General features: G+C 41.5%; 1 protein-coding gene across 6 annotated transcripts in view; it reads right to left on the bottom strand.

The window, feature by feature from the left end:
- Positions 1-18,856, bottom strand: part of eml1 (EMAP like 1) — a 61,815-nt gene that overhangs the window by 27,670 nt on the left and 15,289 nt on the right. For 2 of the 6 annotated variants that reach the window (XM_035943210.2, XM_023298966.3), the window contains exon 1: positions 17,471-18,045. The exons of 2 other annotated variants lie outside the window; for them this stretch is intronic. In XM_035943210.2, the coding sequence (XP_035799103.2) occupies positions 17,471-17,537 (67 nt within the window). In that variant the 5' untranslated portion in view covers positions 17,538-18,045. Of the gene's footprint in view, positions 1-17,470; positions 18,048-18,856 lie in introns of those variants that run through there. 2 more of the 6 variants (XM_023298962.3, XM_035943208.2) reach the window with 2 other exon arrangements.

Raw genomic sequence — 18,856 nt, 5'->3', positions numbered from 1 at the left:
CAGGAAAGGTCAGGAAAACTGTGTGTTTATTTCCACACAGAGGAATGTGTGCTGATGGCGTGACATTGGTGTGACCACACAGCACAGCGTGGATCTGGCTACGTCACATGCTTCATGCCCAGAGAGACAGTATCAGTGAGATGTCAATCTTCATTTAACAACAAATCCATCACCGAACGCCGCCTCGGACACCAGGGTCCTTCTTTCATCCCCACAAAAGCGGCTCACTGCTCCCCAACAATCTCCACTGGGGTTATTCACACCTGTCAGCCGTCCGCTCAAATCACTTCATTCCTGTCAGCCTCCTTCAGCTTCTCTCTGGCTTTCTTTTTCTGTCCATGTTTCATTATCGGGTAAATATGTGGCTGGGGTGCAAATCCTGAGCCTATCTATCTGCTCACCTTAATGCATCTTGACACGCTGCTCCCTATTACCTTCCTCAGCAGGGCCAAGTCATCCTGGCAGGATCCTCGGCCCTGCTTAAGTGCTTGTCCATCTCTTCAGCTACAGGGAGTCAATGAAGGGCAAACAGAAAACTGGCACTCTCTCTAGTTCCCTTTTCCTGCTCTAAAATAACCAAACCTGCCCCTGCTTTACTGCTGCACCTTAATTATGAGTCATTTACTGACCTCACTGCCATCAATAATGAACACTTGAGCGTGCACACACACTGTGACCCATTTCCCCTCTTCTGCTCTCTCGGGAACCACAAGGATCAATATGCCAAAGGAGTTAAAAGACTAAAATAGTCCTGGGAAAATGCTTCTGATTGACACGGAGGCAGCAGTCTCACATTCTGAGCAACGCACAGCAACCTCATGTATAAAATATCTTCTGCGGCAGCCCTGTGCTGATCTGAGCTGTCTGGCTTTTTAGCTGACTCACTCCTTCACTATTCAAATATGTGAGGATATGAACACACACACACACACACACACACACACACACACACACACACATACATGCACTTGAGGAATAAAAAAAGATGATGTTAGGGACATTCCCTCCAAATAAATGGCATCATACCAGCTTTCTCACCATGTGCTTCAGTGCTTGTGGGTTCTTTGACAATAACCCAGTGACAAACAGAGTGATTGATGTCTGTTTTCTTTTCACTCAGCGGTGCAGAAGAACCAAACAATAAAGCTAAATTGACTTGATGGAGAGTTCAGCTGCCAGGTTAAGCTATGCCACAATGGGAGGTTTTGAAAAGCCGCAATCAGTGATCGCAGAAACCCAGCCGATCAAGGCGGCAAAAGGCAGCAGGAAACAGCCTGTCACAACATTGTGACAACTATTCCTGTTTTTCATCCAGACAGGCAGCGCTGGTATCACCACTGTTGGCACTTCTATCCACTTGCTGAAGTGGCACCTTGCCAGCTGGTTTTAATTTCATAACATGAATGGACACAGCCAGGTGGTGCATCGCCATAGTGCCAGCTCAGCTGCTGCAGATTGTGCTTTTAGGAAAACCCATTTCTCCCAAGACCAGTGAGTCACACTGACTGAGGAACTTATCTATAGACTGCCGCTGGCCTCACTAATGGAAGTCTGGACCTAATAATCAAATGGCACAGAGGAATTAAAGCAGGCAGTGATTTAGAGACAGGTGGGGAGAGAGGCAGGAGGGATATGATGGAGTTGAATGAGAGTGAAGGAAGAAAAACCTCATTAATAAAACACAACCTGGGAGGCTACAGCACCAGGCCTGAACCGCATTACTCAAAGGCCTTCATCTCATTTGTATTCTAGGTCAGAGGTCTGGAAAGATTGGCAAAAACAATTTAATCAAACGTCCTAGAACTTTTAGGCAACACACATTCAAATTAAAGACAGGATATTCAAACTGAATTCGAGTCTAGAGGGATAAATGTCACCGTTTGCCTGCAGTCAGCTGCACCAGTTTGACCTCGGATCTCTGATGCATTAACAACACAACTCACAGTGGAGCTAGTCCATGTTTATTTCTACAATATATATTAGCATATTCAACACCATTTACAATTTGTTGAGCAAAACAGAATGGAATGATTACACAAACGCAACACTTAAACGCATTGCTTTCCTAATCTAAGTGGGGTATTTGACTTTGAGGAGCCCTGATCTATAGCACTGTTAGCAGCTCTGTGATGCTCTATGTGATCACTGTGGTGCTTTGAGCTAAGTGCTAATATCAGCATGCTCACGTTGTGATGCTAAGCAGGTATAATGTTAACACATTCATTAAATGATTGTTGCAAATTAGCATGCTAGCATTTGCTAATTAGTTCTGAGTAAATGGTACAGCTGAGGACGATGGGGATGTTTATAAGGATTTTGGTCAAATTAAAGTATTAGTAGTTATATTCAATTTTGACCTCACAAAAGCACAAGAGGCAAAAAATTAAAGCAAAAATGCTATTTAATGTCTGCAGCAAATTTTATGATAATCCATCCACTAGCTGTTAAAGATATATCAGCCTGGACCAAAGAAGAAAGACTGGAACTGAGTGACAAAAAGACTAACGCTGCCATCCACAGAGAAATGTTACAAGCAAGGGCAAAAGGAAAAATAGGAAAAGTGCACTTTGCTTGAGTGTACGCGCAGTACAAGACAAGAAAAATGTTGTACTTGAAATTGCAGCAATTGTGAAATTATAGTCTGCCTTTCATCCATCAGTGCATGCCAGCATGATGAAAAAAAACTGCAATTGAGTTAGTGATTGGAGAGGCGAAGAAAAAAAACAAAACAGAGAAACGGAGGAGAAAGAAAGAGTTACTTAAAGTGTCATCAATCCCGTGTGTCGGACGACCTGACAGAGGTGTTTCAGCTAATCAACTGGTCGGATTAAGGAGACAGACGGCTGCTTTACAAGCTGATGGCGCTTGCTTCACTGGAGCTTAGAGGCTATAAATAGCTCGAGGTGGATCAGAGAAAGGGAAGCCCTCACAGACAACCTGAGGGAAGATGAAAGAGGAGAACACTGAGAGAGGAAAGGAAGAAGAAACCAGGCATGGAGAGCTTCTTTCAGGGCTAAAAACAAATCAAGAAAAAACTGACAGATGGAGCTGAGTGTGTGTGAAGGGGTCACGGAGAGTGTGTCTGGGTCAACGAGGAGCATGAAGAGAAGCACAACGACCCCCACGAGGGATCTCACTGTCCTTGTAAGAGCAAGTTAAAGCTTTCCGTCCTCCCATCAGCTACATCCTTCCTGAGGTCAAACTCAGGTCAAAGAGGAGGCAGCTCCCCCACGCTGCTCCTCTCATCCTCACACTGAGAGACACCGAATGGAAGCAGACTGTAAGTGGTGGAGCCAAAACAATGATTTACAACCTGTTATCTGTTGCCTGTTTTAAGTCAGCCAAGGCCAGAGTGCAGGAGTACAAAGGCAACAAACCAAAGCGGCATGATATCAGTGTTGTGATGTGCACATGTGCAAGAGGCACATAGCTGGAAGTGCAACGTTAAACAAGGTAAGTTAACTCAAACACATCATGCTACAGTTGCTTTGCTGCTTGATGCAAAAAGAAAAGTTAAACAGTCATTTTCCCTGACTAATCTACAAAAGAAATCTGTCTAGTAGAATATAATTTACTCCAATTTCTGGGTTCTTTGATACACACATATATATTTTTAAACTTTATTTAAAAGACACTGAGTTTGTTGATCTGCAGGCTCCATGTGTGCACAGCAAAATGAGCGAGGAGCAGTAACGAAACACTGAAAAGGAAGATTTTGCTGAAGGTTGCAAAGGAAACACATCAGTTTTGTGAAAATATTTTGGCAACAGAAAGGATAAATTTGACCAAAAACAGGAACTCTGTTGGCAGTGTCTCACACTACATGACGCAAAACGACTAATTTGTTTGACCATGTAATCAGCACAACTGAGCTCCGTATGACGAGATCAAAGCCAGATCTGAAAGACATCCAAAAGTGTCTTGGACGCCTTTGTCAGGGTTGCATCATATGAAAAAAGTTCCAAATGCCTTTTTCAGCTTTTTAAAAAAAAAATTTTATTTTTGATGCAGATGTACTTGACCACCAAATTACCCCAATCACTCTAGAATGACTAATTCTTATTCAAGGTAGTCAAGTTATCAGGGCAAAATAGGTCTACTTATATCATATTGAATATTATCTTATTGCAGTATACATTGCAGAAAAACAAAATAACGCGATGTAAAATGAACACAATAAAATTTTGTTTGCCTTCAAAGGGACCATACACGAGTTATAAGAATGGGAGGGGAAGTCAGAGAAAATCGAGGGCTGTGTATTTTTCCTTTGCTGGGTTTGTTGTTGCTGAGAAAGTTCTTTTTATGTGTTATATGTGATATTTTATATATTTTACTGCCCCACGGTCAGATGAATATTAATCACAATTTTTTATTCTTACAATTTAATGAACATGACTAACAGCAACACTGATGTTTAAAATGCTCTGTTTATAGAAAACAGCCCAAGAAGACGTAGTTGTTTTGTTTCAGTTGGCTAAGTTTTACATTAGAACGCCTTATTTTACTGTTTCCATAGTAAGTTTGGACACCTGTCTGAGTTGCTGCACCACAGTAACTGAGTGGAGACTAGAGGCTTCTCTGTGCACAACCACCCAGCTAGTGTCTACCAAACCCAGCATGTGAGGCTTTTTGGAAACACTTGATATTCATTTATTCATTGCCTCTCCATTGCATTGAATTTAGGTAAAGAAGAACCTTATTTTAAGTCCTATGTTGACGCACAAGTTTGTACATTAGCAAGAATGTGGCGCAACATGAAAATGAAAGCAATGCTGTGCTTATTCCAATGTGAAAGTGCTAGAAAAATATTTTGTCCCCATAATCAGTGATAAAAAATTGCCATCTCAATATTGATAATAATCATGATTATTTTTTAGCCATAATCATGCAACTTTATATTTTATCACATTAAATAAATATTTAAGCCATCACATGCTCAATTTAAAAAAAAAAACATAAAGGCAAATTTGTATTGTTCTCACCATATGTCTAGGATATGTTGCTGCTTTATGGGTTTTCATTCCAAAAGTCATCAAAAATAGTTAAATAATTCATAAACATTTGGTCTAATCTATCATTTAAGTTCCACAACAGCCTCAGTTTTTATAGCCATCACCCTAAAATAATATGTTTATGTTCAAGTGACACAAGAGATGTTTCTTATTTCCAACCGACATTCAATATGTTTTTAACACAACCACAATTAACGTTAACCAGGCGGTTATTACTGTCACCATGACGATTATAGACTTCAAACTTCCAAAAACAATCACAATATTTCCCTAACCTCAGCAAAGTACCATACTTATTTTAACTCAAACCGTCATCTTTGCAGAAATCTAACAAAGATGTTTTGTGGCTAAACTTAACCAAACTTTAACCAAAGTACTGTCACGTCAAAAAAAAAACCCTTTGTTTTGCTACAAGAGATCTGAAGCAGTTTTGAAAGATTCCACAAAGCAGGAAAATACTTCTGTTGCTTTAGAGCAGACAAAGTTGTTTGTTGTAATTAAATTTGGAGGAAAAAACTGTTAATTTCCCTCCCATTTTGTTCATTTATCTCTTTTAGGCAAGGGTGTGAAGAGTTGTCCCAACCCACACTACACTGTGAAATATGAGAGAGGGATGGTGTTACAGTTTTCAGGCTCACGGTCCAAATAAAATACAATGCTGAGGAAGGTCTTTAAATTAAACACTTAAATATAAACCATAATGTCCCCTCCTCAAACCTTGTCATTTTGAAATAATCCCTAGAGCCTTTCTGAGACAGAGCCAAAGAAAGGCTGTAATGAAAACCAAAAAGACCGAGATAATGGTCAAAAAAGGAATAAAAAGTATAAAGATGTGGCCCATTGAGGCAGAATAACTCGGTCTTAACTCAGACTGTATACACTAATATCCCAACACTCTGCTTTACAAAACACACACACTCCTACACACTCTCCTCAGTCAGACGTGGAGTGTGCACGGTGTGGCAGAGGGATTATGTTGGATATGTGCAGCAGATCTTGCTCAATTCTAGTGATCCTTAAACTCAGGGGGTTTGAGCTTAGCAGAGGGCTGGATTTGTATTATCTCTCTCTGTTTCCCTCTAACTTCTCTCACCTCTCTCACCATTTGTCTGCCGTCCTCTCATGAAACTGTTGCGGGATGGATTCTTGAAACAAAGCGGGAAGTAAATTGTGAGTAGGAGTGAAGAAAGTGAGACTGAAGGATTATGCTTAAAGAGGGCTTGGCAGTACCATGTTTTTATGGTTTGAGTCCATTATTTATCCTCGGTCACTCTGTGTAGTTCACGCTATTAGGAATGAACATGAGCATGAAGCGTCAGTTTGCTCAGATGTAGCTGAAGTCTGAAAGGTTGTTGAAATGTCACCAGTTTTGCAAGGAATCTGGTCACAAATTAGGATGTTAGAGGAAAAGCTGCAACCATCATCAGAGAACCATGAATGCCCATGTTGTTGAGGTACTCAATCACTCTGTGTTGAATGTAATTTATCTAAAGATAGATCTTTAATTTAAACCTTTTGTGATGATGATCTGATAGTGGCCTAATTAAGAAATCTATAAAATTGAGATTCTTTTCTTTCATTTTGGTATTTACTGAATAAAGCTGAATCGCAGTGCAACAGCTACACAGTTTGTGCTTCTCCTGCTTCCAAAAAAAGGTTGTTCATAAAACTTTTATTCAGCTGTATTCAGACAGGTGGACATAGTAGAAACATGTTGTATACTGTCTGAACCTTTACTCAAGTCCTTCTCTGATTAAGTGCGACTATGTGCCAGAAACGATGATGGAGTATCTATCATAACTATTAGAACATCACAGGAAATCCACGTGGCAGAAAACTGGGAACTTGGCGCTGAAAATACCTTATATGCTTTATATAATATATGCACATAAGATCAGTATTTACTAAATCTAAAGAAGTAGAGAAGCCACCGATATCCATGGAAATTGAAGAGCAATATCACGTCTGGAAAGGATTTCACAAAGCATGTAAATCAGTGAAATGTTAAAATATAATTTAGTTCATAGAACATATTTTACCCTTGCAGATTGCACAGGATGGGTGTTTCCACTCTGATATTTGTTGGCAAAGCAAACAAGATAAGACTTTTAACATGAGCTAGAGGTTTGCACAAAATCCTTCTGTTACTCAGTCCCTGGGAATCACTGTTTATTGTGTCTCAGTAATGCAGCTTGTAAATTACACCTGGTCCTAAAACAAGTACGTTTTAACAACATGACAGCTGAGGAACTGACAGAAGCGACATGGAAAGATGCAGATCAGCTAAAAGAGACTCTGTGGCTTCAAACATTCGACATGAACTAGTCTTTCTGAAGTTTTTAAGCTGAGACAATAATTGCAGAAGGTAAAAATAACTGAGATGTACTCCTGAAGCAACATAAATGGCCCATGTGTCCTGAATTTAGTACTCTATTGGCTTGATGACTTAAACTAGATTTTAATTTGCTTAATTTTGTCCTTTGTCTCATGTTTTTGTCATTTTGTTTCTTGTTTTAGTCGTTTTGTGTGTCCTTTTTGTCTCGCTTGTGTTTTTTGTCTTATTTCTGTCATTTTGCATTTTGCTTTATTTGTTGTTTAGTGTATCGTTTTTGCCGTTTTGTGTTTTTTTGTCTCTCTTGTGTTTGTCTATTTTTTGGTCATTTTGTTTCTTGCTTTTGTCATTTTTTGTCTCGGTGTCATTTGTCCATTTTTTTGTCGGTTTGTAACTTTTTTGTCTAATTTTTTTGTCTTTTTGTTTTGTTTTGTGTTGTTTGTCTCAATTTTTGTCAATTTGTTTCTTGTTTTTGTCATTTTGTGTCAAATATTTGTAACATTTTGTCTTGATTTTGTTGTTTTTGTCCTTTATTGTCTAACTTTCGCCGTCTTGATCAAAAAGTAAAATACTATATTGTTCAGTTCCAGATACCTGTGACTAAATGTTTTGTGCTTTTTTAGACACATTGTGATGTGTAAGTTGTAATGTGTAAATGATAAACTGAGGCATAATGTAGTTGAAATTGAATTTATTTTTCTTTAAAAAAAATTCAGGTTGTTCGTAATATTTTGTAAAAAGACAATTTCTTAAATGTGAACTTTTCTGCACTAAGCAAAGGGAAATTTGGAGTTGTGGTTATTTCTAGGTTATTATGCTGTGATTTTACTGGCCCGGCCCACTTCAGATTAATTTGGGCTGAATGTGGCCCATGAACTAAAATGAGTTTAACACCCCTGATATGCAGTAAGCCTTGGATTCTGAGTGACTTTAACAACTCGCCAACAACAACATGCTAAACATGATACTACGCCCTTCGTCTAAACCTGAATTCAGAAAGACGTAATAAACAGAAACTGAAGAAAGACATCCTTTTCATTTCCGTGACTTTTAGGGAACGAAACCGACCACAGAAGCACTAAGTCATGCTTGGCAGCAGCTTCACGCTCTGACACAAGCCTCTTTCTCAGTCTCAACCTTTCTCTACATAAAACAGGGCTTTGTTCCGCAGTAACAAACAACCAGGAAGGAACAGGAGGCGGGATACTTGTTCCATCCACTGTGTGTGTGTGTGTGTGTGTGTGTGTGTGTGTGTGTGTGTGTGTGTGTGTGTGTGTGTGTGTGTGTGTGTGTGTTGCTTCATCCAGTAACAGTGTTGTTATGGGAAACCAGATTTCCATGGTGTGAAAATGGTCTCACACACATACAGAAACACTGCAGCAGTAAATGTGAGCCAGAGTCGCCACATTGAACATCGGCCAATCGTATATCTGCCATCTGGAAGCGAGAGGACATACAGCGGCACTGTTGGCAGCTGATAACATCATTACACGACAAAACCGAATAGAAAATATCACAAATGGATTTCTGTGTTAAATGAGAGTTTCACTTTCTCTGAGTTTCATTTTCACTGTGTTGCTATCCTTGAATCTCCCACTGCCTTATATCTGTAATGTTCAACGCCTGCAGTGTTGCTTTATAATGGTTTACTTTCTACTCAACCAGACACAGCTGCTTCTGTATGCAGTCATTTCTAATAAACACAGCTTTGATATCACCTAGAAACCTGAGCCTCTCGCATCCCGCCGAGTTTAGCTTGAGCGAGCAACGAGCCCAGCAAGGCCACATTATTAAATTTTCTCACTACCGTCACAGTGAGCAGGTGTCAAGCCAAGCAGACTACAAGATGTATTTCTGTATAGTTCGACTTTATTCTGTCATCAAATGAAATGTTTCCTACATCTGACTAGAAACATGCAGTTCAGTGGGCTGGAAATGGATTTGTTTCCTTCTGTAAGGTTGGAAAAATAAGCTGTTCAGGACAAGTGAAATACGTTTTGCTGAAAGTCTTCCAAGTTCTCTGAAAAAGCCAGATAACATATAAGTACTTGTGGCTTCTCAATTTCAGTTCTGGTTGATTTAAATAGTTGTGGAAAGTCTGAGAAGTCTACAAGATCATTTAAATTCTTCTCATTGCTCACTGATTGGACCAGTTAGCTTTTCCCTGTAAAATGGTCAGTGGTGGGTGTTCACAAGTGTTGAATTTTCACTGAGTCCCGGATAAAGTGTTTACTCTTTGATCCCTGTAAGAAAAATGGGTCACTTCTTGTTGAGGTTTATGATGAAAGATTTCTGAAATCAAGCACCACTCTACACTCTAACTGCCCTAAAACTGCATGTAAAGCATTTGATGTTATTAGGAACAACACAAAATGGCATCTAACAGCAAAACTGAACCGTCAATCGAGGGGAAAACAACTTTTATAATCATGTCTGTCGTCTTTCCTCTCATCTCTGCACCTGTGTTCTTGATGAATCTGTTTTTAATGGAATTTCTAATGGGACTCTCCTCTTTTTCCCTGCCCATCTGTTCCAGACCGGCTGAATGCATGCAATGGGAGGAAACACACTCGCACACAGCGCTGAGGCTTTCCCCTCGGTTCTCCCATTAACAGCAGATGTAAGAGACCAATTAGGGTGCTGAGCCTCCTCGGGGGGCTGCACCACGGGCACCAAGAGGTTAATTATATCTGTTCACATCACAACTGGCCAACGTGTAGCAATGAGGAGCGGCCAAATCGATGGGCCGTGACTCCAGCCTCACTGGGAACAACATGCTGATAGACATAATTACCATAAACACAATCAAACCAGCGTTCACCGTGTCACAGTTGTTGAATTTATCTTCATTTAATCTTAAAAGGCTTGGTGACGTACCGCAGGATTAATAGTCAGATTGATGCACAGATATGCATGTGTGCACATGAATGCAGATACACATGCCGGTGCACACGCAGATGATCTGCAATGGAAATCATTTGCATACTAATTTGAATTTAAATACCTGTAAAATTCAAGGATGCATAATTGAATCCCTCATTTCCTGCCTTGTGTCTCTCTGACTGGACGGAGCAGCTTTGGCGATACTTTTAGCATCAACCCGGGACTAAAAATAATGGCATCTCATCGGGATTCTGCTGACTTGGGTGATTTATTACCGGTCGCCCTCCCCCCACAGGTAGGAGTGGACGCTCGGTTGAGCACATTTAGTGTTACAGTGGAGAGCGGACGCTTTCTACTTTCTGTTGGAGCACACAAGTATGTTCCTGGCTCTTTTGTGGTATTTTTATGCATCCATGACATACTGTTCAAGGACTCGTGCTGCGCCTGCGTGTCTCCTCTCCTGACCTTGTGATAACACACACACATAGTGAACTTGCAGATGGGCACATTTAAAGTCAGACAAATCCACACGCACATACAAAACCATAAAACATATATGTATTTCATGTGTCACAGTCATTACCTTTACACACACAGGCAGAGTCAGTGTATATATTTAGCACAAGAACTCACACAGTCCTGCTTTACATGCCTGATTGTTTTAGTAGGTCACGAGATGAGGCTGCTTGAATGTATGTCAGTGGAAGAAAAAGACAAGAGAGGAGGAGAGAGGAAATACTCAGTTCAAAACAGAACGACATCCACTGCCTGGTGACTCACAGAGAGGATGTTTCCACTGATGAGACAAATAAATTAAAATTTGAGTAACTGAAGAGGAACAATATGCCTGAATAAAAATAACACAAAGCAGAAATCAAAGTCATATTATATTTATACCTGGACTGTGATTAGCTTTTAATTTTTTTCCGGAAGAAGGACAGAAAGTACTGATAATAATACTGATAAAAAGATTATATTTGATATATTGTGATCTAAATTATTTGCTTGACACATATCTTACAATAGTGAATGAAGCTGCATTCTGCTCTGAGAAATGTAAATAGCAAAGGCGCTTTTTTGTTTCTTTTAAAGGCTTTTAAGGCTCAAATGTAAATAATCAAAATTAACTTGAGCAAAAAACGCCCCAATTACTGCTAATAAGTATTATAAATGTGAGGTAATCTAACCCTCTGAACCCCAAAACCCACCAACAGTTTTAAGAGGCATGTTGTCTTTAAAACAACTGCCAAAACTACACCATTCATCAAAGCCAGAAACTGTAAAAACAGAAAGAATCATTAGAATTCAACAGTCCTTGAGCTACTCATCTGTCATGAGCCATTCCTTTAAAAAAATATGTAAATCTAACCTTAAAATTCTGATATTTCTTCACTTTATCATATATCTGATTCAATACTTTCCCAAAAGTAAACCATTAGCATTAACCTGATTCTGTACAAAACAGAAAAACTTCTTGGCACAACTGTGAAACCATTAGTGTCTGTGCTACGACCAAGGGATTTTGTTTTGGCTGAACTGCAGGTTGTGTTTCCACAGAGCATATTGAAATTTTTAAAATCTAAGTAGTAAAATGTCTATAGTATATGTAGAGCCACTATTTTTCCAGCACTGGTGACATCTGTGGGGGAATGCTATACGTGTTAATTCCAGGGAATTAAACATTTTGCAAAATATCAAAGAAATTTCACTTAATCAGCACATGAATTATTGTATATTATTATAATATTTTTGTTGCAGATTATGAACATGAGTCATGCTAACAGTTATGCAGTTTCATTCAGTTTTAATCCCATGTTGTTGCTGCGTGTTCAGTTTATGAGGCAGAATTAGCCTCAGCAATGCCTCCCACTGACCTCTGCATGTATGCAGATACTCGACAGATGTCAGTAATACACTTTATAACTGGGGGTGGAGGCATTTCTGCCAAAATGGCTCAGTGTGATGCTGGCTTGTGGCCTAATCTTCCTCCTCTATGCAGATTTTATGTAACAAGATGCAGTGAACTCTCCTCAGTATACGCAGTATGTATTCACGGTATGGGATGGCCTATTTAGACATATTTAAGGCAAAAGAGTCACGAGAGAACTGGATACCTGCATCAAGGCTGCTTTTTATAAGTGGAATCATTTCTCAAAAGGAAACAAGACCAGCTACAAATCTGCTGGTTTAAACAGATCTTGAACGCAGCCTCTGCAGTCACACACAATACAGCTGTAATACATTTAATGAACACACACTGTCACTGTGTGTATCTGTTAGCAGCTAATGCCTCGCTGTTCAGCAGCATGAAAGAGAAAGAGAAGGGTCAACCTTATCAGGAAAACAGTGAGAAAAAAATAGGGAGATAAGAAGCAGGGTGTGGGTGCAACACAACCCGTGACTACAGAAGCCCAAGTCGCCCGGCTCAATATCTGACTGTCTGGTGATTAAAAAAAAACACAGAAAAGCACTCTGAGCTCCACTTGGGGCATTCACACAAGATCAAACAAAGAGCATGGGAGAGTCTGACGCAGGGATGAGAGCGAGGGGGGGAGAAAGACAAAAAGCCTGAGAAAGAGGGAAAGTAAAGCGAACTGAAGGACAGAAGAGTCAGAGAGTTTTAAAAATGGAAGAAATCCAGCTGCACCGAGCCGGAGACGGGAGGGAAGATAAAAAGAAATGGAGAGCGGCGTGTGCTCTCACTGACACAGCTATAGGAAATCAATGTCAACCTTTAAATGAATCAGCAGTAGTGGATGAGTTATCCCATTCAGGTCGATATTTATTAGACTGCTGCTCTGATACATGTAGAACAGTTACAGATGACTGATGGCACAGAGACGCATCATTTCCTAATAGGCCCTCTCTCAGTGCTCTTATATTGACATTTTTGTGCAGTTTTTATGGGAGCAGAGGAAATTTCAGAGTGCAGGTCAGCTTGCCGGTGGGTTTTACTAGACTATGATGTAAAGTGAAATAACTAGGGGAACAGAAAGAAGAGAAGAAGGAGAAATCGAAGCAGGAAAGGAGCCATAAATCACTGATAAATTAAAGAAAATAAAGAATCTGATCGAACTGGAGTTTCGGTGTAGCTTCTAAATTGAGGAAATGGACCCCAAGTTCAGGCATACTGTCCTAAACAACGAACACAAACACCTCCTTCTCTTCCTCTTCCCTGCCATCCCTTCTTGGCTACTGTGCTCGGTAACGTGAGCGGGGCTTTAATCTTAATCCCGCTCCACGTGCCATCATCAATCAGGGTTTGGATGGAGACACCTATAGATGCACCGCCAAGAAGAGGAGGAGACTGGATGAAGTCGTGTCACCTCCGCTGCGATTCAAAATACCTCCAAGAAACATCAAAGCTGCCTCCATCTTTATTAATTTCCCTTTTCACCTTTCACGTCTGTTCCATCCATCTGCACTAATTCATACTCCCATCCTCTTTTTCTGATCAACTCACGTGCCTGTTTTTCTTCTTTGCTGTCTTTCCCTTTATCCCTGTTTGCCCTGCCTCCCCCTTCTGCTGTCATGCTGGTGTGTTTAGGTGCCGTCTATGCCAGGGCTGGTAAGGTGAGCGCTGTGTGCCAGTGTGCCTGTGGGTGAACAGCACGAGCGTGGAGGGTAGAGATAGAGAAATGTTTGATCCTAATCTGAGCAGACATCGTTAGCTGGAAACATAAATGAACAGGAGAATAGATTTGTAACGACAGACAGACTGGGAGCTCAGAGATGAACCTGAGTGTGTGATCATCGGTATTAGTGTTATAAGCGAGCCGGATTTACTTATTAACAGATTTACTTATGAACACATCAGGAGCTAATGAACGAGGAATCGCATTAACTGATGATTTTGCTCTGGTGGCTTTGCATGTTTTAGCCTCATCAGCTGTAGTTAACGTTGGTGCAAAACGCAGCCTGAAGACTAAAAGTTGTTAGATGTCAGTGCAGCCATAGGTTCTCTTTCATTTCTGTTCTGGTGTGAGAATCAACTTGCAGATATTGAAAGGAATATCCACAGGATCTATATGAAATTAAACTTGCAAGTTCGGTGGTAACATATAGGCAAACAAAACAGGAAACCACAGGGACAAATGTTGACTTTCTCCGTCATAAAATGGACAAAGATCCTGCCATGTGGTTTCAAGACATTTACAAATTCTATAAAAACAGCAGTAATCTCATTACCAGCCATGCAGCACAGACTAACTCAATCGAAACGGTCCTTTTCTGTTCTAAATGTGATTGAACACAGAAAAGGCCTCTCTAAAGGATTCACTTCCTCCCTCAGCTGTAATCAGTGAGTCTTTCTGTGTTTCTGAGGGTGTAATGGGGCTAATTTTCATTTAGCCCGGGCTAGCTCTGACCTCCTGAGGACAAAGCACGCAGCCTGCACGTTTCTACAGTTTAGCTGACCTAGTCTCCCAACATTAGTCTGGTTGGATGCTCTACAACACACGAGCTGAGAGAAAGAGGGGGAATGAATGACATCATTAACTTTTGCTTTGAGTGGATCTGGGTTCAGCTGGACGGCAGCAGCAGAGCAGTATGATGTCAGTTTGGCCTACAGGCCCGACACACACTCTGATCCTGTGGATGTGTGAGAACACTCCCAGCTCCGACTTGGACTGCTACACAAACACACACACATTTTAAGTAAGGCTCACCCAATTAAGCAGTCTGTTGGAACGAGATGCTGCTGCCTCCATGTGTAGGTGTGTGTGCGAGTAAAAAGCAGGACGGGTGGAGGTCGGAAAATCCCTGGCAACAGCCTCGGAGCAGCATGTCTTATTTCATCGACGCTGTGACATTGTGAGTGAGTACAAACAACCTGACAGGCTCTCCCTCTGCTCACAGTCATGACATTGCAGAAAATACAGCACAAGGAGGAAGATTTTAAATCGAGGCACAATCACAAGACAAGAAACACACATTCTAGTCCACATTCAGCGAGGAGGTTACAGTTTCTACCTTGTGCCTTGAGGGCGACACACACAGCAACGTCGAAAAGCCGCACCTGCCACTTCGCTGTAATTTGTCGGAGCTCTAAAGGTCACTCATTTACTCGGAGGAAGTCACAGAGCTTCATTGCTGTACACCCACTGCTACACCTGTTTTTCAGGTCAATCCAACCAACCCGACTCTGCTGTTATCATTGGCACTGTCAGCACTTTGCTCATTACACTGGAATACATCACGTGAATGGAAAACATGCACTCACTCGACAGCTTCTTTATATTTTAGCTCATCAGAAATCCGTGCTCCCACCTGACTCAATCTGATGACTCACTTTTGTTTGTCATTCCCTTGATTTTTACACTGTTTATCATGATGCAGTTACAGGCCTCACTGACCTCTGTGGTGTTTATTGGTTTCTGATACATTGTTTGTAGTATGTTTTCCATCTGCTCTCCTGTTCTCTCTCCTCTCTAACCTCACCCCAGCTGGTCGTAGCAGACGTCTGCCTTCCCTGAGCCTGGTTCTGCCTGATGTTTTTCTTCCCATTATTGTCAAGTGCTTGCTGAAATGGAATCCAAATGAATCTTTGGATTTTAGGCCTTTCTCTCCTTAATTTCATCAGGAGTTTACCTTACTATGTGACGTCTCTTTAGATACATAGTTGGTGAATTGAGTAAAAAATGAAGAAGCTGTATTATTTTCAATTTCCCATTTCTGCATGTGAGGTTCCAAGGGAATCTGTCCCAGTGCAGGATAACAGTTATCAAATCTGTCTTTTCTGCTCTAAATAAATCAAATATCACAGACATCTTTCAGCTGTGCACCACTAACCCATCTCTGTCTGTATCTCCATCTTTGTGACTGCTATAAATTTAATGAGGCAAATCCATAAGGGATAAAAGCTTTTAACTAGTTTCACCTCATCAGTGATGCATGAAAATACTAAAGTGGTCAGCATCCCTGGCAGCAGATAGCTCTGTGTAATTCCACATCTCTCATTTGCTCTGTTTGACAAAAGTATTCCCCTCATCCAATCAACTGCTGGTGCTTGCACAGCGCAGTAAATATCATTGATTTTTTCATTATCCACCAATGGCTATTATGGTAGTCTGTGTATCAACAATAGCTCACAATCCAGTCTCTGCAACTGCCAAGTACACAGTGAAAAATGCAATAAAAACAAAGAGGATGCCAACCTGAAGGGGATGATAGGGTCCATTTGTCACATGATAAACATTTAATTTTGTATTTGATGAACTGGCTGAGAGAAGTACAAGTTATTAACCTGGTTTAGAGTCGCTCTGTTACAGCAGCAGTCTCTCTCAGTGACACAGGTTATTGTTGTTGGGGATAATCCTCTTTGTGTGTGTGCTGGTGGGCACTAGCTGTAGTTTGTATTTATGCCAGCAGTGATCATATCAACAAACTGTGTAGTACTGTAGTGCTTCATTCGGGCACAATACGCCATTTGAAAGAAAAAGCTTTCAGCAGAGCACAAGCTCAGAAGTATGATTAAATACTGAGTGATAAATTTCACATAAGGCTTCACTTTTCGAGAAGAACGAGAGCTTCATGGAAATAAATCCTAAACTGATGTCATACTGATGTGTCATGCTGCCTTCCCTCTTCCCTGAGTCACCCTCTCCCACCCATAACATCAGCAGCCTGAAGTACGCTTTCTCCCTCTGCCAGCAAATAAATCACATTAAGGGCAGTGAGCAAAACATGAGCAATAGTGTCCTGTTCTGTCACTTCAGTTTTGTCTCATTCGGCAAACTGATCGCAATCTGCCAACAGGGGAGAAATATATTCATCACATACCCTTCATCACATCAAGCAGAACCAGAGCAGCGCTGTGAGCAGGAGGACTGTTTCTCATCCTCCCTCTGCCTTTGTTTTTTAGCTCTCCTGACAGCCACCGGCTCACAGGGACTGTTGACATTATTCTGGCCTTGATTCCAGAAAACAGACTGTTTCATGCTTTAACTTGCTTTCTACTGTCACACACAGGACTGATCTCTTGCACAATACACGATTCAATCTTTACCCACCATTCAGCACCAACAATTAAACATTAAGCACAAAATGTTACAGCATAAAGACTGAACTCCCTTTTCCACCAAAGCACTCTGGAATGTAGCCAAAACAGCTCATTCCTGCACCACGAACACACCTCTGCTGTAAGTTTAGCCAGCTGGTGACACGTCAAGTCCAGAGGAACAACATGCACCCAGAGGGGAGGGATGGATGGATGGATGGGGGAGGAAGGATTAGCGAGTTTTACCGTTGCAGAACTGTAGCAGTGACGAGGTGTCATACAAGCTGCTGTAGCTGGAAAAGCCGTCCTCCATTCTCAGCCCGTGCTGCTTATCCTCTGCTCTCCACCACTCCTCGGCTCTCCTCCTCTTCTTGTCCTTCTGACTCCCCTCTCCTTCAGTTTATCGTTCACTTGGCGTCCGAGGCGCTCCCTCCATTCACTCTGCACGGGTCAGGCTCCCTGGGTGAGTCACCATGGCAACCCCATTCACTCTGATTATGTCATGTGAACTCCAGCCCCTCTTCTCCTTTTTTTTTTCCAACCTCCCCCTTCTCACCAAAAAAAAAGTCCTGAACTACAACAGCGAACCCTCCCTGCTGAAGAATGACTGCACTGGAGACAAGTTAAGAGGCTGCTGGTGGTTTTGTCCTCCTCTTCTTCTTGTTTTCCTCCTCCCTCTGTTCTCTTCTTGTCCTTCTCCTCCTGCGTTCAGAACAGACAGCTGTGTGTCGTTAGCTCTCACTGATCTCCAGCCGGAAAAAAAGCAGCTTTAAGAGGGCTTGAGCTGACAGCGCAGCACAGCTCTGGCACAGCCGGTTACTGTGTGTTTGTGTGGCTGAGTGTGAGCGTGTGCGTGTGTCAGAAAGCTGTGTGTGTGTGTGTTTAGATAATGCTTGGGACAGCCCAGCCTTCCCCTGTCACACACTGTGGACGAGTCAGAGCGCAGGGGGCGGGGCCTGCCGGAGAGCTCCTCCTCCTCCTCCTCCTCCTCCTCCTCCTCCTCTGGTTTAGAGGGAGAGCAGAGCCGAGGAGGAGGAAGAAGGAGAAGAGTGGGCAAGGTAGGATGAGAGAGAAGGGAAAGATAGAGAAGGAGATGAGAAAAGAAGAGGCAGAGGGAGGTAGTAGAAGACATGTTAAGGTAGGAAAGGACACTAGCAGATAGGGAGGGAAAGGAGAAAAGAGGACATAAAGCAAGGAAAGAAAAAGTATGAGAAAAGGAGATGAGGGGATATGAAAGAGTAGAAAGGAGGAGAGGATAAAAGAGACAAGACAGGAAAGGTGGCAAAGGAAAGGAAATGAGAGTAAAAGAAGAGAGAGGAAGAGGAAAATGAGAGCAGTGGATAAGGTGGGAAGAAGATAGAGGAGACAGTAAAAGGAGAGAGGAGAAAAGAGGGAGTAAGAGACCAGGTGGGGTAGGAAAGGAAACGAGCAGATAGGAAAAAGGAAGATAAGATAAGGCATAAAGAAAGGAAATAAGAAAAAGTAGGGTAGGACAGGAGAAGAGGACACAAGAGGAGAAAAAGAAAAGGAGCAGACAAGAGGACAGGAAAAGGTGGCAAAGGAAAGGAAATGAGAGAAAAGGAAGAGAGAGGAGGAGGAAAAGAAGACAAGTGGATAAGATAGGATGACAGT

This window comes from Amphiprion ocellaris, chromosome 20 (assembly GCF_022539595.1).
Source record: "Amphiprion ocellaris isolate individual 3 ecotype Okinawa chromosome 20, ASM2253959v1, whole genome shotgun sequence".
NCBI lineage: Eukaryota > Metazoa > Chordata > Actinopteri > Pomacentridae > Amphiprion > Amphiprion ocellaris.
Note: the sequence above shows the minus strand (reverse complement) of the source record. Positions and strands in the feature narration are given on the sequence as shown.